The sequence below is a fragment of the Podarcis erhardii genome (assembly GCF_964252035.2).
Source record: "Podarcis erhardii genome assembly, chromosome: 6".
In the NCBI taxonomy this organism is placed as follows: Eukaryota; Metazoa; Chordata; class Lepidosauria; order Squamata; family Lacertidae; genus Podarcis; species Podarcis erhardii.
In genome coordinates, this window is record NC_138510.1 from 32,899,584 (window position 1) to 32,922,111 (window position 22,528).

The 22,528-nt window shown below is 44.7% G+C and overlaps 1 protein-coding gene across 2 annotated transcripts in view; it reads left to right on the forward strand.

Annotated features, from left to right (window-relative positions):
• DENND2D (DENN domain containing 2D) overlaps nt 1–22,528 on the forward strand; it is a 33,405-nt gene that overhangs the window by 6,895 nt on the left and 3,982 nt on the right. The window contains exons 2-8 of one of the 2 annotated variants that reach the window (XM_081867011.1): nt 551–732; nt 4,947–5,059; nt 6,459–6,528; nt 13,822–13,899; nt 14,436–14,576; nt 20,601–20,749; nt 21,301–21,478. In XM_081867011.1, coding sequence (XP_081723137.1) covers nt 551–732; nt 4,947–5,059; nt 6,459–6,528; nt 13,822–13,899; nt 14,436–14,576; nt 20,601–20,749; nt 21,301–21,478 — 911 coding nt within the window. The remainder of the gene's footprint in view (nt 1–550; nt 733–4,946; nt 5,060–6,458; nt 6,529–13,821; nt 13,900–14,435; nt 14,577–20,600; nt 20,750–21,300; nt 21,479–22,528) is intronic. The other variant, XM_081867012.1, reaches the window with a different exon arrangement.

Here is a 22,528-nt window from a genome sequence, read left to right on the forward strand (position 1 = left end):
CGGTTCACCAGATTACGAGTCCACCGTTCTTAACCACTACACCACACTGGCTGAGGAGGTGGCAGTTCCCACTTCCAAGATTTGCGCTGCTGCTGTGGCGGCAGCAGTGGATGATACATTCCTTGGAGGCTGGATCTGCTGCCCCTGTGCATCCTGTTTCCCAAGGTGGTTGCCTCACCTTCCATCATGGGTGAGCTGGTCCTACTTCTTACTTACACCAGTCAGGAGGTAGCTCTGTCCATCATTGGCTGTGGTTCCAGCTACTGGTCTCCCCCCCTTCCTCCCCACCAGTTCCAATGAGCACCAGCCACCACTGATAGCCATGACCCAGCTTCCACCAATGAACACCCCGGAAGATATATTCTGAAGCAGTTGAACACAAATTCACTGTCTCCTGAGGCATTTGTTTTCAGGGCAGTGACTGTGCGCTCAGACCACTTTCCTTGTGCACAGGCCATCATCTGTTTGGTTTTTCAGAAATGGTTATGTATTGCTCAAATCCTTCTGTAAGGCCTGATTCTTGTTTTTGTGTCAATGTCATCTTGTGCAGCGGATGAATCCCGGGATGCTCACCCTACTGAAAGCAAACCTGATATTGGCGAGAGGCCGGGAGAAAGAAGCAGCTTCCCCAGCTCTGCAGGACACTTGTTCTTTGAATATTTGGTTGTGGTCTCGCTCAAAAAGAATGCTAAAGGAGATTATGAGCCCAAGATTACCTATCAGTTTCCAAAGGTGAGATACCCACCGTGATTCTTTTGCCAGATGACAAAACTGGAGCGCATTAGTGAGGAACGCTCCTCAGATATTATACCTTGGAGGGATGAATGCTGGAAGCAAAGCAGTGCCATGATGGCAGGTTCTGCTTCAGCCTTCCCTAACCTGGTGCTCTCTGTATGTTTTGAACTACAGCTCCCATCAGTCTCAGTGACCAGGGCCAAAGGTCAAGTAGGAGAAGGCTGCTGTACTCCAACCTCTGTCTTGTTTTGAGATGAGCCTATGCCCAGGCAAGTGTATGTGTGTATCATTTCAGAAGTTGAAATGAAAACACACAAGTTGGAGTGCAGTATGGTTTTTTTTTTAAAAAAAGAGATTGCTTCAAAACAGAGGGAAACTGGAATGTTGGGCCACTTTTGCTGTTGCAATTCATGATGGCTGGCCCAAGCATTCCCTGAAAATGAAGGCAGGGGAGGGGGGTGCTGAAAAAAAATGCTGATTTGGATCCTACATCTTTTAGATTCTCTTTGCCTGCCTTCCTTACCAGTTCCACAGAATTTTGCCTGCATTGCAAAATTTTGCCTGTCTGTAAAACTCCAGTAGAATTGATTTATTTATCTTTAGAAATGCAGAAAATCCTGCTAACAAAAACCAGTGCCTGCAGCAATCTCTCTCTTTTGAAGTGTCCTTCAGTGTTTTGCTTCATGGTGTATCTTCTCTCTATCCATTGGAGTTGTGCCAAGGAAAGTGCTCCCTTGGTAATTGTGAAAGTAGGAGGGATACTGCTGATGGAGTGAGGAAGGAACATCAGGCCCAGTGTGTCAAGAAGGCATGAGAAAGAATATCAACATAGTGGTCTCTGTGGCTGTAGAATATAGGCCATCTGCAGGGCAAGCCATCTTTGTTGCAGGCTACACAAATCTTACATATCTTTTAGACCTAGCGCTGACTGGGGCCTGTGTCTGGGCTTTGCCACTTCAGACCGCAGGGGTTGGAGCTCAAATGAGTGAATGCTCCTCCGTACCAAAATAAATAAATCCCTCCATGTAGCAAAGCTGAATGTCAGGAAGAAGAGTTCTAGATTAGTATCTGAAGAAATTTGCTTATTATTATGGTGGAGGCACATTCTGTCTTGTAAACCCTTACCTGCAGCCTGCAATGGCATACATCAGAGGTGGACTTACTCCCTAAGTCACTAAGCTAGGACAGAAATGACGTCGCCTAGGCCCACCTTCCTAGCTGGTGCCTCCAGATATTTTGGTTTACAATGCACATCAGCCTCAGCCAGCAAGGACATTGGGGAAGGCTGGTCTAGGCAGGTGTGGGAGCAGTGAAAAGAGCACACAGCAAATGTCCCAAGTGTGTTGGCACTTCCGCACTAATCTCTGGGTTAAAATCATATCCTAGAAGATGAGGGGGTGGGGGGAACCGTCTTCAGCTCAGGGACTACATTCCCTTGAGGCAAAAGCAGGCAGAGCAATAGATGTGACTCTTAATTTTGTGCTGTATGTTACATTCCATCCATGTACATGTCAGAGGTTTCTGCTCACACACCTCATGCATCTTTCCATGCTCCTTCCAGGCATGCAAGAGGCATGTCACAGTTCAAGGGACACATTGCAGCCAGGCAACAGCACCCAGGGAGTATATGGCCTGTGGGAGGGGGCCTGAGGAGAGCTCTGAGGGCCAAGCAGAGGTCTACTGGCCTCTGGCCTGAGGTTACCCCTGCTGTAAGCTTAAGCATCTCAATGAAATAATTTCCAGTTCATATGTGTGGAGTTGGTTTTTTATGTATTTAAGGAGATGGCTTGTGTATTCTTTACCTGACTTTATCTAGCACTGCTGGAGCAGCATTCAGTGCCACATTATATCTAAATGAAGCACCCTGACCGCTAGAGAAATGCAGGGGTCTTCCACAGAATCCCATGCTGTCTTGATCTAGTGTCGTGTTTTACTAAAGTAGTTCTGCCTGATTGAAAAAATTCATGTGAGGCTGAAATCCTTGTCACTGAGTGGGGTGGCCGGTCTTTGCAAAGTGAGCACAGAAAGAGGCTTGTTACTCGTATTGTTGTACAAGATGCAACAGCCGTTCCGAAAGTCTGTGCCTCAGCGTTTCTTTTAAAAGCAGAATAAAACCATGTTCCTTTCTGGCTTCGCTTCATGCAGCATGATTTCACACTGCAGCACTTTCGTTTTATCTGGGCATACCTTCTCACCACTCGGTCTGCATGGAGAGGAAAAGTACAGAATTGCTTCAGGCTCACATTTTCTTTTTAAAGTTATTTCATCCATGTGTCCTGCAGGCTGTGTAGTGACACAATCCACCGCTCAGTGTAGTATGTGAATTTAATATGTGACCTTCTTCTTTAGGCCCATGTTGAACTTTATGCAGAAATTTGTGCAGGTGCCATGAGCTCAAGTACTGCCTTGCTCAAGAGACTTTCAGTGAAATCACCAAACATCACTTGCAAACTAGACCCCTCTTCATTTCGCTAGCCAGCAACTGTTTTCCTCTGCAAAGTACTATCTGCTGCTAGGTTCCTGCCATCTCAGTCATAGAAACATCTTCAGTATGTATTTGCCATGTGTCTTCTTTTTCCAGGACATATCCTCTCTTTCAGGGGTAAAATTTCTGTCTGGGTGGATTTTTTTAAGTTTGCCAAAATGTCTCTAGCTATGCATTCTGGATGAGACCCAGACATAACTGGTGGCTGAAGACTTGCTTTCCTCTTCTCTTCTCCTGCCCCCCTCAGCAATATATTACAACTTCTGTAGCCTACATATAGTAGGGGTATTTTGCTCTTCAAAATATGGCAACCCTAGTATGGCTATGTAAAGCTGTCTTATGCTGAGTCAGATCATTGAGCCGCTATTGTCTTCTTTGACTGACAATGGCTTTCCTGGAACTCCAGCAGAGGTCTTTCCCTTCATTTGCAATCTGACCACTTGGCAGGAGGAAGCCTGTTTCCTGAGGGTACAATAGGATATTTGGTTAAGGACCTCCACCTCAGTCAACCTCTAGATAGCCAATCCTTGCCAGTTTTTGCCTTATTCCCCCCCCCCCCCGAGTCAGGTGGTCTGATCTTTAAACGTTTGTCACAAAATGAGAGTAAGGGGTCGGGGGGGGGGTGTGATCCCATCATGCCACACCGGCCTTGCCAGCTTCTCAGTCCGGTGTGTGAACCAAAGAACAGGCTGCCATGAGCTGCCATGTTCATGGTGCAGTGTGCTTCGTATATAGGTAAAGGTAAAGGTACCGCTGCCTGTACGGGCCAGTCGTGTCCGACTCTAGGGTTGTGCGCCCATCTCACTTAAGAGGCCGGGGGCCAGCGCTGTCCGGAGACACTTCCGGGTCACGTGGCCAGTGTGACGAAGCTGCTCTGGCAAGCCAGCACCAGCGCAGCACACGGAAACGCCGTTTACCTTCCCGCTATAAAGCGGTACCTATTTATCTACTTGCACTTAGGGGTGCTTTCGAACTGCTAGGTGGGCAGGAGCTGGGACCGAACGACGGGAGCTCACCCCGCCGCGGGGATTCGAACCACTGACCATGTGATTGGCAAGGCCTAGGCGCTGAGGATTTACCCACAGCGCCACCCGCGTCCCATGCTTCGTATATATTCTCTTACAAATCCTTACCGTGATGATCCTATTTTTGGCAGTGTAATACTGTACTTACAAAGACAAAAATGATGGTCCACACATAAGGACTGAGGACTTTCTTTCAAAGTCCTTTCTTACAGTTACATATGATTTTCAGTCTCATAGAATGCAGACAAATGTTACTTGAGAATGGTGGTATGTCACCTTATAAGACTGGCGGTCATATGCATCTGTCAGAATTGACCTCGGAAGCAACTCAGATCTTCTGTGTGGACTCTTATACCCCATAGCAAGTGAGCCAGTGTGGTGTAGTTGTTTGAGTGTCAGACTAAGGCCTGGATGACCAAGGTTCACTCTCCCATGAAGCTTACTGGGTGACCTTGAGCCAGTCACTGCCTCTCAGCCTAACCTACCACATAGGGCTGTTTGGGGAATTATATGAGGAAGGGTGACCTGTGCGTGCCACCTTGAGCTTCTTGGAGAAAAAAGTGGAATGAAAATGCAATGAATGAATCAGTGAATCAAGTAAGAAAGTAAGCAAGCTAGGCACTTCATATTTCAACAGAAATCTCCTAAGTATCATGGGATAACTTCTTTCATCTCTTTTTTTGCTTTTTTTCTAATTTCAGCGTGAGAACTTGATGAGGGGACAGCGTGAAGAGGAGGAAAGGTTGCTGCAGGCCATTCCCCTTTTCTGCTTTCCTGATGGCAATGAATGGGCACCGCTCACAGAGTTTAACAGGTAAGCGCCGTGCGACTTGTGAGTCAGCAAGGGACTAGCGCTGTATTGCCCCACAAGAGATTAGGAAGGCAAAATAGACACCAAGGGGCAAAGACGTAGTGCTACATACACATGATATACGTTTAAACCACATTTAAAACATTTGGCCTCTCCCAAAGAGTACTGGGAACTCTAGTTTATCCCTCATGGAACTACAGTTCTCAGCCACCCTTAAGAAGCTAGTTTCCACGATACAGCTTTAACTATATGGTGTGTACTTCAAATTGTATGTGAGCAGAACCTTCTTTTCGAAATTCTGTAAAACCACCTGCTTATAATCGGTGGACCTTTATAATGATGCTTTATAATCCTGTTTCTAGTTTAGCCAGCATCTGTTGAGTGCAGAGAGTGTTTTGTTTTGTTTTTGCAAAGGGCTGGTGTTAAACTGTCATTGTAATCTCTCTCTGCAGATTGTGATAATTGATTATTTCTGCACAATCTCTTACCATTCTCTCTGATGACTTAAAATCATGATAGTCCTCCCTTAAGACAAAAACAGATGCTACATTTTTCAGTGTGATAAAAATCTTAAGGTTTCCCCTGCCTCTGAAATGCACTGGCCACACATAACAAATGTAAAAGTTTAGTTCTGAGTACCTGCTCATTTTTCCCCCCTTCTACACAACTTCTGCATCTGACTGCCCTAGTTTTGAGTAAGCCTTTGTTATCTTTCACTTCCCTTCACAGGAAGAGGTAGTAATGCTTGCCTGTTGCAGCGCAGTTTGCTAAGGGAAGCTGGTAACACCCGTAATGTGCCTCGAAAACGTGACCTTTGTATGTTACCCAGTTTGCGTTTATAACTTAAAGATCTTCAGGGGAATACTGCTTTGCTGGTTTCATTCTTGTAGTTAACAGGTTCATTGGAATCACTTGTCATAAAAAATCCAGACTCCTGCTTTCCATGCCACTGCTCAGCTTATGTTCGGAAGAGTGAGGCTGCAGTGCAAAATCGTAGTTTATGCTTGCAAGAAACGGTTCAGATGATCTGTTTGCTCCCAGAAATGTTGCCGACCAAGCAGGAAAAAGAATACACTCTTATCTTCTGCTGAGTGGTGTGAAGGCACTTCTGGGGGAGCGGGTCATGTTTTCCACATGTTTGGGCCAGTCATAGAATCTCTCTGACACATGGATCGTGAAGACTGTATTTGCTGAGCCCTAAAACATTCAGAGACTAATTAATCTTGTCTGCTCATAAGTAAGCCCTATTGAATTCAGTAGGTTTTACTCACAGCTAAGTTGGGTGAGGATTGCAGCCTGCTTCTCAAATCTTCATTTAAGTAGCCGATTTGGTCTGCTTTCCCCCCATACAATAGTTAGCAGACTGGTAAAACTCTTAAGTCTTTTATTCTTTTTTTTACAGTGAAACGTTTTCTTTTGTTCTCACCAATGTTGATGGAAGTAGGAAGATTGGCTACTGCAGGCGACTGTTGGTGAATATTTCTTTTACTACTATTTTTTAAATGTTCCTTTTAGTTTGTTGTTTAGGCCCTGGGGGGGGGGAGTGGGGCTGGCTAATCCAAGGAGCTCTTGCAGTTTTTGCTGTCAGGCCCAACCCCGCACTGAGTTTGTAGTATGCCAGAATAGGCATAGTTTTTCATATTGACCAATAGTTGTAAGACTTACAAAAGAAGGAAGTTGCTAATACATGTATGAATCCAGTGCCTTAGCCCCAGTCCTTACTGAAGTGCCAAATCTGTGCTTGGGTGTTTACCAGTTTAAACTGCACTCCCCTCTCTAAGCACAAAACACACTGATCACGCTAATCTTGGTCAGTACAGGAAACATGATCCAGTGTTGCCCTGTTGCATATTTTGGATCCAAGGTGGCCATGAATCGTGATCTGCGCTTGTTAAGGAGGTCTCAATGTTGAAATTGCAGTACCCTAGTACTGTTCTTTAAGGAGTCCCCAATGCCATGCCCAAGACAATCTCACTGCTCACTCAGGGAGGGAGGTGGTTATGACAACAGCAGGATCCCTGTTCTGTGCCAGATGCTCAATACCAAGTGTTCATAGTCAAATGGACTGTATCTTAGTCTGGGCATCTGGCAAGGAGAAGAGGATCCCTAGGCACTACTACAGCTATCCCATCTTCCCACCCAATGACCATAAGTTGCTCTTGTACAAAATAACTGGCTTGAATTGACTGGGACCAAAAAGGTTTTGCAAGGTCTGGATAATACATACCAGCCGGTCAGCTTATTCATCCTTGATCGTATCTGTAGTGATGCACTACTTTGTACTTCTTTCCAAAGATGTGATTTAGGCCCGCAGATTTCATTTAGTCCTAAATTCACTATCAGAAAACAAGGTTGATAAATTCAGCAAGTGGAGATCCCAGAGAGAATACGATGGACAAATGCATTAGTTTAGCTGTAATGGGATTTTTGTTTCTGAAGCCTAGCAGTGCAGGCAAGGGCAAAGAGTGTGATGGAAATTCTTGACTCTGCAGCAGGGTGTTGGATGAAGGAACTGGGGCCTCTCCAGGGCATGAGAACTTGTCAAGTCCTTGTCAGCACTGGGCTATTGCTGGATTTGGCAGGGATTCTATGAAAATTCTTCCCCAAAATGTACCAGATTCTTCCCCAAAATGTACGGAGCTTTAATGAAAGAGCATTGTCAGGTATAAAAAAGAACTTACACATTAGAGGAGAAAGGCAGAATGAAAGTCAGGTGTGAGGAATGAAAACAGTACTTATTTCAAATGATAAAAACAACCCAAAATAGTAGTAATAGTAGTGATGGCAGTAGGAGAGTGGGCTAGACTGCCAAAGATCTGGGTTGCTTCTTCATCACAGACATAATAATAATAATAATAATAATAATAATAATAATAATAATAATAATTTGTATACTGCCCCTCATCCAAAGATCCCAGGGCAATTCACAACCTTCTTTTTGTATGAACAGACCTTTGCAAAATATGTGCCCTTATCCAAGCATACTGTTATGACTTATAAAATGCATCATGGGACAATTGTCTGCTGCTGCCAAGTGCCTAGCTTGCTCCTTGCCCTTACCACAGTCCCTTATCAACTTAAAAGTTGATAAGGCTGTTCTTTAGCGGAGGTGGAAAAGAAGATTCCCCTCCCCCTCGCGTGCAAGCAGCTCTTTCCACATGAGTAAAAACACCCACTGTTTTTTAAAATTACATTTACAAATAAATAATAATTGTAAAGGGTCTTGTGGGGTCCCAGCCCTGGTGAACACTTACGTAGAATCCATGCTTAGAATGGGAGCATTTGTTATGTCCCTACCATTATGTAGGGCAGCCTTCCCCAACCTATTTGGCTGGGGCTGATGGGAGTTGTAGTCCAAAACACCTTGAGGGCACCTGACTGGCAAAGGCTGCTCTGAGCTATGTCACTGGTGCCTTTAGCTTTAAAAATCTGTGACTGTGTAAGCATCTGTGGCGTGTGTTCCTAATGTTGGACCTCTAAAAAGGTAGAGCTCTTGTGTTGGAGAGTGGCTGGGGCAACCCAGGCGGATGGGTGGGGTATAACAACCACAACCACAACTACCACCACCACAACAACACTCAGATCACCTCTTCCAAATAAAATAGGAAAAACGAAAAGCAAGAATCCACAGTCACATTTAGTTCCTAGTGTTGTGGCAAAGAGTTTTGAGAGGGGAGGAAAACAGCCTTCTTTTTGAGTGACTTGGATCCACTCCATTTCTGCAGAAATCAAAAATGACCAGCCAGAGCTCTGCACTGTATGTTACAAAGGACACTTGGATCATAGTCAAGGCCCTTTGCCTCTGGAGACATCTAGGCTTACATTCCAAGGCAATCTGATGCAAATTCTGGGGCAATTTCTCAGATAAATGAAACAACAACTGATCTTTTTTTTTTTTAAGTGTGTTTGTATCAATCACAGCACAGTTGCCCTTGAGTTGCTTGCGGCTTTATGTTTATTATGTTTGTTCCTTCAAGAGAACAGTGGGAGGGGAGGGGGGGCTTTGTTGTGCAAAGAGTTGGACAAACACACACTGGGATCAAAATATAAATAATTAGCTTGAAGGATATACAGCCTGAATAGACAAGACAGACATAGAGGGGGAAGCAGAGAGGACCAGCAGAGACCAGGGGTGAACAAGGCGAGGTGACTAAAGTATTAGTTTGTTTTTTTAAATACATACACAAGGTGGGATTTTTCCCTAGCAGCAGATAAGGTAAGAGCAGAGAAAGAGAGAGACAATGGGAGGAGACACCTTCCTGATACCAGAATCACTGTCGTTCACCTGGACATTGTAGGGGGTGGTGAGATTGGGGTTGTGTGAGCATGATGACCTCTATCAGGTCATCATGCTCCATCAGCGCATGGCATACATGCCCATTCCAGGTTGGCAGTTGAATCTTCCTCCATCAGGGCTCCTGTTACTGCAGCTGGCACTCCCACACAGCCCCAATCTCACTGCTGCCTGGCCTCCCCCACCATAAGTGGTGCCAGTTCAAGACTGCACCTCCACAGCACTGGCTGCTCTTGGTTGCAACAGTGACCATTTCTGGAGGACTCCCTACATAAGTTGAAGGGAAACCTTGGTGGTGTGGTGGGGATTTTGGCATTGGCCCAATGTGGATCATGCCAGTGATGGTGGGAGGTCAAAGGCAAATATAGATGGAACATGACCATAAGTGCGCTCCCACTCCCCCCCCCCCATCCTCTCCTCCTGTTTCCCCACTTGCTACCCACATGAAATCAGAACGAAGGCTGCACATAACCTCCAGTGCCACAGTTTCTCTATTCCTGCTGAAGATACAGAGCAACCAGAAAGTAGGACAGGAAATCAGAGCCTTCATTACTGGTTCTTTAACTCAGATGATAACAAAGGGACAGACTTTTGAAAGATGTGAGACTCCAAGTCCCGGAGGGCGGGGGGGGGGGGGAGCAGTGAGCCCTCAAGTAAGGGCTGCTGAGAATAAGGCCAGAAAAGGCCTCTTGACCACTCTTTGTACAGATGAAATGGGGGTCTTCACAGCTACCTCCACCCACTGTTCAGCCTTAGACTGAACAACCATCATTCATTGCGATGTGTTCCTTTTTCAACACAAGGGAGTGTCTGTTGTCTCTTTCTATTCTGCAGGGACAGTTGTTTTTTGTCCTCACTTCACTTTCATGTAAACTTTGTGACCTCCCTTTGAGGAAGCCTATTTTGTGCACTTCCTTAAATTTGAGGCGGTGAACTGGAATATTCATATCTTAAATTAACTTGTTAGACATTCTGCGCTGCCTTTCTTCCTTTGCCTTTCAGTTTATTTTGAATATTCTTAATATCCACCTGTAAATGGGAGATGCAGATGATAGGATCTTTCTCTTGGCTTGTTTCCAGTTAGCCGAAAACAACACAGTCTACTAGTTTAATTCCCCTACAAACTGATTCATAGCAGTCTGATTCAGAAGTGAGTTTGTATGTTCTCAGAAGTTTACATGTTGGCATTCTGTTTGCTAGTGTAGCCAACACCTTTGTTTGTGTTGTTTGCTCTTTTCACAAGATATGCAACATTCAAAGCTTACAGTCAGATTGCATTGCGCTTAGAAGTACAATGAAAACTGGCTGCAAACTGTGCATGTCGTAGATCAGGGCTGGACCAAGACATTTTGCTGCCTGAGGCAAACTACAAGTCAGCATGGCATATATGCCCATTCCAGGTTGGCAGTTGAATCTTCCTTCAACTTCTTCCCTGCACCTGAAGACTCCAAATTAGCTCCGGGGATGCAGGCCAGGCCACACGGCACACAAAGCTCTTTAATCACCTTGCCACTGCTCTAAGCCCTGAGGCAGTTTTCTTCCTCTGTCTAATGACAAGGCCAGCCCTGTATTCTATACTGTTCTGAAGATGTTCTGGTTAACATATGAGGCATGCTATGTACTTTCATTTCTGCATGTCAAACAGTTCCAGTTATTTGTTAATAATAGCATTTTTGTGCACGTGGAATCTGGACTCGCTTTAAAGCAAATTGATTTCTTATGTGTGATTGGAAGCTGAAATGGAAAATTATCACCGGTTGGGAATCGGTATTTGTCGTGATAATGTCCGACATTCAGATTATCTGGTACATTCTTAAGAAGTAATTTACTGAATGAACGAATGTGTTTGTGCCCTACCTCTTAGGATACAGAGCCACACCAAGGGGATTGCAACACACACTCACACACAGCCAATCAATACAATATCTCATATAAACAATAAATTTCAAAATCACGGAACAGCCTGCAACCCCTCTCTTAATGAACCAAATGTGGCTGTTTCATTTGCTGTGGCTGAAGAACCCATTGTTGCCTAGTTGAAGGTTGGTGATCTGGTTCAGATCCTTCCCCCAGAGGATCTCAGTTGGAAAGATGAACTGTAGTCCTGGGTAGCTCAGTTGGTTAGAGCATGGTGCTGATAATGCCAAGGTTGCAGGTTCGATCCCCATATGGGACAGCTGCATATTCTTGCATTGCAGGGGGTTGGACTAGATGATCCTCAGGGTCCCTTCCAGCTCTACAATTCTATGATTCTTGGGCAAGGTGCTAGCTGTGTCTCCATTCCTGCATCTGTACAGTGAGGTTGAAGCTTGAGGCAGAAGTACCTCCTTTCACTTCCTGTGACACAAATACTTGGCTCCTCAGAAACCTGGTTTTCTCGCTTGGCATGCACCCACACCATAACACTTCGTGAGGACAAATGAGAAAGTGTTGTGTGCATAAGAATTTCTGCATAATAATTACAGGGCACAACTTTCCAGCTGATAAAGCTTTGATGTTGGGCAGGGGAGGGCGGAGGAGAGAGAAACACATACACATCTTTCAGGGCAAATATTTCAATTGCTGCTTAGTTGAAAAGTCAACAGGAAGACTGAAGGCCTTGAAAGGTGAAAAGAACGAAAAGCTGACTTTGATGGGTTTTTGCTTTATTTCATATGTTAACAGAATTAGTCATCCCATAATTCCTCCATCAACCCATGGAGACCTGTGGAGAGACTCTTTAAGTTAATCTACAGGACTTTACAGTGAACACTATTGCAGCAGATATTCTGTGGTTCTGTTTGATGTTCGTTTTTGCTATTTGTATGTTCAGAAAACCACTCAATAGACATATTTACAAAGAAAAATCCCAAACAGCTCAAGGGACAGTTGGGGTGGGAAATACTTCAAATGTAGTGATTCAGAAGAAGGGGGAGGCAGTTGGATGTGTGATCATAAAGAAGGAATTGTCTTGAGGCTAAACAGGGCATGACATCGGGGGGGGGGTCACCAGCAAACCCCCACAACTGGGTGTGTGGTTCTTTAAAACATACCATAGAAGGGGGCTGAGCTTCTGCCTCCTTACTGCTTTTTTAAAAAGCCATTTCCCCCCCTCCCAGTGGTATTCTGTGTCCACATATAACCCACTCCACACACATAGGGAGAAAAGTGGCTGAAGAGGGGCTTTAGAAGAGGTGTGTAGGTGATGGAAATGCTTTACTCCGACCACCAGCCCATGCTGCCCTTTAAATCTGTGCATTCACATTCCGTAAGGCTCTTGTATGACTCACTTTGAGTTATGCCATCATTGCTCCTACCTGTGCTCTGAGGAAACTCCAGACTCAGAACCAGGGCGTGTGCCCAGGGAAGCTTTCCTTGTGCCCGTTTCAGTGCTTTAGTGTGAAACCAGAAGTTCAAGAAGCGGTGTCGCCCCTGCCTCTCCAGCCCCCAAAAGTAGGTATCTCATTGCAGTGCCCTGGACTTGCATGCTGATTGTTTTGTCATGTGGACTACCAGGAAACCTGCCATGGTTGTGTCCAGGTGCTATGTCCTACATGCAGTGACAGTTTGCTCTCACTTGGCAGCACAAGTCCTATGCACGTTTTACTCAGAAGTTAATTAACTTAATGCCGCTTGCTCCGCAATAGGTGGGTTTGGGGCTTCAGCCTCAGCATGTCAGAGCTCCAAAGGAAACCCCACGCAGATGCCTTCTGCCCAGTCAATATTCATCCATGCAGAGCTGTTTATACTTGGTCCCTCCACAGCTTAGGTTGTTTTCTATGGTGACAAAGAGCTTAACCATCTGTTCACCATCCGGTTTATTTGACATCTACTAAATTCTCATGTCTCAGGCTGTGGGTAAGGGGGGGAGGAAATCACTTGAGGCTCATTTTGTGTCATGAGGATGCTTCATGGAAATGCGCACTGCGACTTAATCAGGACTCGGCTAAATTTAGAAATAAACTGTTTAGTTAGCTTATAAAAAAAACCAGGAGATTCCCCCCTCCCCCTCTCCCCCTCTGTTGGCATAGTGAAACTGCATTGCTTCCTGTTGCCAAACCCAATTTTCAAGTTCCGTGGGTGATTTTCACAAAACTGGGACATCCAGAATTCACCTTTCTTCTGTGTTCAGTGAGTTAAGCTGATGTCTTGTTGATCTTGAGAGAGAGCAGGAGGGCGTTCAAACTGGTCTAGTGCTCGCGGCTTTCTTTCTGTCCTTATCATCCTAGAGGACAAAATGTGTTCCATCTGCTGCAGAAAAGAAGAAATACACCCCATCCCAAAGACGCTTGTTGCAAATAGCCCTGTATTTTTGCTTTCACCACTCCATAACCAACAATCCAGTTTAGGGGCCTTGAAAGTTGTGTTTAGTGACTTAAGCCACCTCTTCTTGTTGCTATAGGAATGTTTTTGTGTATTTGCATACTATAAACATGCAGTTTGAACATGACGTTTAGTGGTGGTTAACTTTTGTGCAAAATGATTTTTTCAGCCATCTGGACGAGGTGCACGTCTTCCAGAGGTTTACTGCATTGTAAGCTGCCTGGGTTGTTTTGGCCTGTTTTCAAAGGTAGGAGTTCTGGACTATCTCTCCCCGCACTCCAGTCATCCCGTTTACTCTTCAGCACATACAGAAAAATAGATTTGGCTCAGAATTGCTTGTGTTGTTATTCCATGTTTAAATCTACCAACTTCTGGTATTCCCCTTATGAGGAACCAGTACAAAGAAAGAGGCTCCATCTCACCTAGATGTCATGCCTTGTAATCCCAGGTGTCCTTACCTACTGATCAGTGGAAATGTGCTCTGCACATCATTATTAAAATTAAGAGCCAGTGTGGTACAGTAACCTAGTCATAGGAAGTGCTGCCACTCAAGCTTCCCAGTCCTGCAGAGTGGTTGGGAGGATGAGATGCCCTTAGAGGAAAGGCAGTTTACAAGAGGAGTTGACACCAAGATGTCAAAGATGAAAGAAGCAAAATTAAGTCTTGTTCATCATAATGTGGCTTCCTTGCTGAGAATTCTCTTTCTTTGGTAAGTCCCTGGAGAGGTGCAAGCAGATTCGGGGTGGCTGTCAAGCGACTGATACCCTTCTTTTTTCCCATTAGATTTTGGATGAGGTGGAGAAAAGGCGGCAGATCTCTACAGCTGTCATCTACCCCTTTATGCAGGGTCTCCGGGAATCCCCTTTTCCAGCACCAGGGAAAACGGTCACCATTAAAAGCTTCATCCCCGACTCAGGGACAGAGGTTTGTAGCTGCTGATAATAACCTCAGCTGGTTCTATCATGACTAGTAAATAACGTATTTTTCGCCCGTCCCATAAGGCGCACCTAGTTTTTTTGGGGGGAAATAAAGGAAAACAATTTTATTCCCCCCCCCCCAGGTGCGGGGCTGGGGCGGGGGAACCCCGAGCTTCCCCCACCCCAGCCCCCAGAACAGGCAACTCTCTGCAGCCTTTGGCATGCAGGCAACTCCGGCGCGGGCTCCCAAGGCTTACGGAGATCTGCGCGAAGCCTGCATTCGCCCCATAGGACGCACACACATTTCCCCTTCATTTTTGGAGGGGAAAAAGTGTGTCCTATGGGGCGAAAAATACGGTAAGTCAGTAATGGTGGTAGTTCAGCAGGGAGTGCAATAAGGCAGGAGCTGGTGATCACAAAACACTCTGTGGCTGGGTTCAGATGTTAACTTGAAACCATGGTCTGAATGTCATGGTTTCATGTTAACTTCTGAACCCAAACCTGCCCCAAAAACGTAGTTCTTGGGGATAAACCAGGTGCTGAAGCCATGGTTTGAAGCTGGTCTGCAAGTTGCAGTTTGAGCTAACTATGGTTTCGCATTACATCCCAATTCACAGAGCATTGACAAACCACTCTAAGGGCCATGCTTCCTCCTGAAGAGACTACTACACAGTGGAGATGGCAGTGAATTTAGGAAAAGGAATGGTGGATAGATGGAAGGGACTGGTCAAGAAGCTCTAAACCATGGTTTGCCCGTTGTACACCTGGAAACTAAAATGGTTTGCTCACTTAACTATGGTTAGCATCACAAAACATACATCTGCACTACATTTGAAGTGAGCCTTTATGTGGCTAACTTTTGTTTATACGTGTCTGCCTGGATTTTATCATCTTGAAACCCATGGACCACATGGGTTGTTAGTCATGGACACAAACCACAATTTTTCACTTCAGAAAGTGGTATGACTAACAAAACTGATGACTTCTCCACTGCAAGCACACTGCAGTTGAGATAGGAGGCAGGGGAAGAAAACTCAATTGGCATGGGAAGATTAGACATATGAATTGTCCAGTGTATGCCTTGAGAGGCTTAAGTGCCCACAGTCAGGAACTTTGGAAAGTACCCTATACCAGGTCAGGCTATTTGCCTGTTGTTTGTTTTGACTGAAAGTGGTTCTCTGGGACTGGGGTGGGGAACTTGTGCTCCTCCTGGTGTTGTTGGGCTCCAACTCCCATCAGCTGCCTCCATTATGGGCAATAATTTTGGGATGATTGGAAGGGCCACAGGTTTCCCACTGCTGCTCTAGGATCTCAGAAATAGGCCTTTCATGTCATATACTACCTGACCTTCATTCCACCTGGACAGGTGATGGATTGAATCTGTATGCAAAGAGTATGCTCCACTACTGTCATTCAGGAGGACAAGAAAAGACTCCTAGGCTATTAACAGTTGCATAGGAGAGGGAATTTATGTAGGTGTAGTTTTTATTACAGTCGTACCTGCCAAAAACACCCTGTCCTTTATAACTACAGTCGTACCTCAGGTTATATACGCCTCAGGTTACATACGCTTCAGGTTACAGACTCCACTAACCCAGAAATAGTGCTTCAGGTTAAGAACTTTGCTTCAAGATGAGAACACAAATCGTGCTCCGGCGGCAGCAAGAGGCCCCATTAGCTAAAGTGGTGCTTCAAGTTAAGAACAGTTTCAGGTTAAGTATGGACCTTCAGAACGAATTAAGTACTTAACCTGAGGTACCACTGTATTAGAAATCCAAAATCTGTGACTGCTTCTGCATCTACCTGCCCCATTAGTATTGCTTGTCTGATCATAACAGCATGAGTGGTTTGGATTGATATTGGCATGCTGAATCATAGTGCAAGAAATTCCCTACAATGGGATGGGAATGTGGTTTTCTACTTTGTAAAAAGTTGCCAGATACAGTGGAGGACAGGACTTGTGTACATTTTAATATTTGCACAGATTTGGGCAGATGTAGATTCCCTCCTGCCGTACTAGGACATGACAACAGCACCTACCCAAATTTCCTCTTTGATGCAACCATGAAAGGTGTAAGAGACCTGCCCTCCAATGTGTCTGGCATCTCTTCTAGCCCATAGCAAGTTTCCTCCCTAGGGAGAGATCCTCTTACTTAGAAATATTAGTTAGGTCCTCGGCCACAAAGCATGACTTGCCTTTCTGGGCTCCGTGCTAGTGAGTTTTGACTTCCTGTTATGATGTCAAAAGTTTGTTTCTTTCAGCTGCCAGAAAATGAAATTCTGGTATGATTTCCTGGCTTGCTCAATGTTTAAGGCAGCTGGAAGAGTTAGATAGTGAGTGCAGCCTGCATTTTCCTCAAAAGCACCAGCGTCTGTTCATTATCCTTAAATGGGCATAGCAGTATGTTTCCACCAGACACTTTTTGACTTGACTTTTATAGAGGAGAAACTGCACACAGAAAACAGATTATTTCAGCAGTCACACCCTTGTGGAAGTGCCCTTGCTGGCTTTTGTGCACATGTATAAACCTCCTCTGCAGGATTTTGCTCAGGAAACCAGTTCCTTTTGTTTGCATTGCAGACTTTGCTCAGGGAAGAGCCAGTTTCTCATCTTTGTATTGGAAGCTGACCCTAGGGCAAGACAAGAGTGGCTGGAATTACGTTATTGTCACTAAACTACATTTTCTCACCCCATTACGGGAATAGTTGTGAAATGTTTTAAAGAATGATTCTGCTTTTTAAAAACGAGAAAGGGGGAACAAATGCAATAAACGTCATTGTGCTTTGAAAATAAATTGTAAAACCAGATAATTTAAAGCATGAGAAGTGGGAAAAGGCCCACCTACTCCAGCCTCCTGGTCTCATAATGCCTAAACAGATCCCTGTGGGAAAGCAGGGGCTGAGCACAGCAACACTCTCCATACCTGGAGCTCCTAGCAACTGGTATTCAGAGGTCTACTGATTCTGACAGGACAGGCAGAGCATCTGCCTGCTGCACACTGCAATGTCAGGAGGAAACAGAATGGCGATGGAAGGGCAGGCAAGTCCTTTATGGTGTATATAGTATGTACTTTTGGACCTAAAACACAGATTTGTCTTCTCTGTGCAAATTGTCAAAAAGCTTTTTCTGAGTCTATGTGGCTTTTTTCTGGCCACTTTGGCTGGGATTACAGTGGTGCCCCGCAAGACGAATGCCTCGCAAGACGAAAAACTCGCTAGACGAAAGAGTTTTCCGTATTTTGAGGTGCTTCGCAAGACGAATTTCCCTATGGGCTTGCTTCGCAAGACGAAACGTCGGGCGAGTTCTTGCGAGTTCCCCCCCTTTTTCTAAGCCGCTAATAGCCGCTAAACCGCTAATAGCGCTAATCCGCTAAGCCACTAATAGCCGTGCTTCGCAAGACGAAAAAACCGCAAGACGAAGAGACTTGCGGAACGAATTAATTTCGTCTTGCGAGGCACCACTGTACTGTGGTCTATTTTGTATTTTATTTTAACAAAATAATCATTTATTTGTTAGCCCAAAAAAGGAGCAAAAGAAATAAAAATAATATAACATTATAACCCATAAAGCATCACAGCCTGGAAGGACAAAAGTACAAAGATACAGCACGGCCTTAGAGTGGTAATAAAGTATTAACTCATGCAAAACTTCCCTTTGCCCATAATAAAGATATGGAAAAATAAAGTATTCTCCACCTGTGAATTCTATCATTATTGAGAATAAAGCTTCTATAACATCTTAGATGCGCCATATGTTTGCCCATGCTGATGGCAGCGAGTGACCAATCATTTAAGAAATAAAACCATGCCATGTAACAAAAAATAGCTCATTCCAGCTCTGCCCTTTAGATGCTTGTAGTTTATGAGATATCTTTTCAAGGAGGGCAATTTGCCAAACCTTGAAGTACCAGCAATCCAAATTATTAAGACTGAAGGACTTCCAGGATTTGGTAATAGAGCCCCGGGCTGCTGTTAAGAGATGAGAAATAAATTATTTGCTTTGCAGACTCGGTTCTGTTTCCATATACAGGTTCAAAAGTGTCAGGTGGAATGATGGCTTAATAGTATAGTTATCAAAGAGAGAGAACACCTCATTCCACATTTCTGCCACTTTTGAGCAGGCCATAGTCTCTCTTTTGGTGGGCAGCTGAAATTAAGATCTGGGTTCTAACTACCCAGTCCTGCTAGCAGAAGCCAGCACAAGGACTGTCAGTATCATGGCAGAATTTCGCCCGCCCTTGCCTCCCTCTGCACTCCCACCCTCCCATCTCCCCTAGGTCTGCTCTGGAGGGTCAGGGGAACCCCCAGAACAGTGCAGGAGAGGAGAGAGGGGAACGTTGCAGAAATGCCTGCGCCCATGAAATGATCTTGTTAGGACTACACTGCATTCCACCCTAAGCTTGCAAAATAAACAAGAATAGTTAGTTCTGCCTGGAATCAAGCATTTGCTTCTCTGCCTTGGCTGTAGTGAGTCACTTGCAGTATGGAAAGTCCAAAGGTTACCGAAGCTGTTGCACCACTGTTGCCTTTTGAAATAAAGGATTATGGGCAAATGACAGGCTTAAGAGGAGAAAATAGATGTACATTCCACTGGTTTTAATGGGACCTACTCAAAAGTAAGTGTGTGCATGTGATTGCAGCCAAAGCTGGCACAGTCCTCCTTGCTTCCTGGCTGTCTCTCTGCTCTCCAGTCAGTGATAATGGCAGATGGGCTGCCTCTAGACTGATGTTGCTGAATGGCAAGTAGCCTGTGGAAGGATATGTCAGTTTGGGTTCTCAAGTTCTCCTTTTTCCGATCTGCAATTCAGTTCTCCACATTTCTGCAGCAAATTGTAATTATTATTTAAATACTTGTGAAAATTAGTCAGCTTTTTTTGTTTAATTTCTCCCAGTAAACACACACACACACACACGGTTTTGAATAATGTGCACATGGTTGCAAGCAATTTCCCCAAATATAATGGACTATTGTATGGTATTTTCACAAAGATGTTCATTTTTATGCACATTTCCCCAACAATATGTGCATTCTTGGGATCACTGCACCTCCAAATTCAGGTAAGTTCGAATTTTGAATGACAGCTGTGCTTCTGTTCGCATTTTGCTTCAGAAAGCGCAAATTTGGCAAATTCAGTTTGAAATGCAAATTGGATCAAATTTCTCCACCATCCCTCATGGCAAGCAAAGGGAGTGGAAGAGGTGTTAGCCCAGACTACCCCATTCATACCAGTTCCATTCCACTCGGGAGATGCTCTTTTAAGCCTGTGCTCTGCCTCAGGAAACTTCAAGTGGTTGAGGCCCACCCTTTGTGCACAGCTTGCTCTTGTTTAACCTATTAAATATATCCTGCCAGGTGTCAGGTGTGTGCATATGGCCTTGCTTGTTGGCTGTCTCAGCTTGTGGATTTTCAGACACTTGAGTCTTGTGGTGCCACTGGTATAGCAGGAATGTTTGCACACTGCCCTCTGCAGGCGAAAATTAGCATTATAGTATGGAAGTAAATAAAATATATGAAACTGTTGTCTAAAACAGGAGGCTACAAGCAGCAGCAAGCCTGGAGCTCAAGTGCCGTTCCTTCTCTCTTCCCTGGTGTAGCTACAAGGAGATAAGAAACATTTAAGCTAATTGGATTCTCTCACTGTGTCCAAACTCATGGGGACTCTGGTTTGTTTAAACTAACTGAGAACGAATCTGGATAATAATTCACTGTTTGATGATCTTGGTCTATTTGAACAAGCCTTAGTTCTCCTGAGTTCATATGTAACGTAGAACTCAAGCCCAAGACTTGCTGCTCCTTGTGCACATAATGTAAAATCATAGTTTAGTGTTACATTCAAAAAGGGCATTTAGGTTGAATTCTAGGGCAGTAATTTTAGTTGATCATAATGATTCCTCTTCATTGTGTAGCTGGAGATAGTGTGCGGGGAAAACGGGGAGTGTTTTTTGCTAAGCCTATGATACAAAATGCACCCACTCCTGTCTCCATAGATGAACATAGTCATCCTGCCATGTCTTGCTTTCTTCCTCACAGCATATTGAGCTAACACGGCCTCTGGACTCTCACTTGGAACATGTGGAATTTCAGGCCCTCTTTCAGTGCCTCAGTCCCGAGAAGATCCTCCAGATATTTGCCTCTGCAGTGTTGGAACGACGGATAGTATTCCTGGCTGAGGAACTCAGGTGAATTTCTTGGCTTCACTCTAGTCCGAAAACTAATTGCGCTTCAGCCCCACTGAAATCAGTGGGATGACTTTGTTGCTTGTACTGTCAGGAAGTGTAGTGATTATTCAGAATTTATTTCCCTGTTGGCGTAGATTGGAGTGGAGGATGACTGAATGTGGCCCATCTAGCCACTTTGCTTGGCCCTCTCTACTGGCATGAAATGAAAGTAATGAAATAAGGGTATTTGTGCGCCATGTTCAATAGATTCCTGCCTGGTGCGCACCTAACCTTTCTGAGTGTTTCTCAGTACAGTGGTACCTCGGGTTACATACGCTTCAGGTTACAGACGCTTCAGGTTATGGACTCCGCTAACCCAGAAATAGTACCTCGGGTTAAGAACTTTGCTTCAGGATGAGAACAGAAATCGGGCTCCGGCGGCGTGGCAGCAGCAGGAGGCCCCATTAGCTAAAGTGGTGCTTCAGGTTAAGAACGGACCTCCAGAACGAATTAAGTACGTAACCCGAGGTACCACTGTAATAATCTCATCAGCATTATGACTCCCTTTTCAGCTCCCTTTCCAAGTGCATCCATGCAGCTGCAGCTCTTCTTTACCCCTTCACCTGGGCCCATACATACATCCCGGTGGTTCCAGAGCAGCTTCTCAGCACCGTCTGCTGCCCCACCCCCTTCATGGTTGGGATCCAGAAGCGCTACCTAGATGAGGTTCAGGAGCAACCCATGGAAGAGGTACTGTCCTTCATGTCTCTGAGTAAGGGGAATGTGGCACTGAATGGCAGGAGAGCAAAACATGACTCTGTATTTGGGGCTATCACAGCACCCAAGATGGGCATTCGTGGTGTCCACCTATGTCCTCCTGCTGGCAAGGCAGCTATTCTTCATCACTTTCACCTTCATATCCAGTTCCATGTCATCTTAAAGGCTTGGCATGGTCATTTGGCTCTCATAAAATCAATGTTGGTTGTTCCATCCAACTACAATATACCTAGATTTTTTCCCCATGCAAATATTTCACTTTGGCTCCTGGTTTAATTTAATGATGGTGTCAGTTTACACCTTTTGGCCTGACTCAAACCCCTCAAAGGAACTTTCATCAAAACCTTGAAATAAACCAAAGAAACCCAAAACAACAAAATCCTCAAGGACTCCTCTCCATATGAACTAGTCCGTATCCTCTGGTCTTCATCAGATGCCTTTCCCCATGTGCCTTGCCAGTAGTAGGTACAGAGTGTGGCCACAGAAGAATGGCCTTTTCAGTGGTGCCCCCAGTGCAGTCTGTAGGATACTCTACTTGGGGAAATGTGCCTGACACCGTCTTCGTCAGTCTTTAGGTGCCAGGCTGAGACTTTTTTGTGTGCTCAAGCTTTTGATAATTAATTTGCCTTTTACAGTGCTGTTCATATTTTAGCAGGTTGGGTAGGACTTATAATATTCTACTGAATGTCTGTTTCATATATTTTCTATTGTTCATTGTTCCACACTTTTCTGGTTTTGAACTGCTTTTATTTGTTGTATTTATATCTTGTCAAGTTGCTTTGGGACTTTTTATTTTGTATAAGTGACTAATCAATGCAGATAATAAAAATTAAAACTCCCATGATTACTGGGCATCAGAACTCACAATGTCAGTGAGTGTTTTGGCACAACTTGGTTGAAGCCACTGCCTTCCAAATCCCCTGCATTCTTCCAGCCCTCCAATTTTGAACATTCTCTGGATAGTTTGCTCATTCTTAAAGTAGTTCTGGATAAATAAAGCTGGATCTTATTTTATTTTTACCT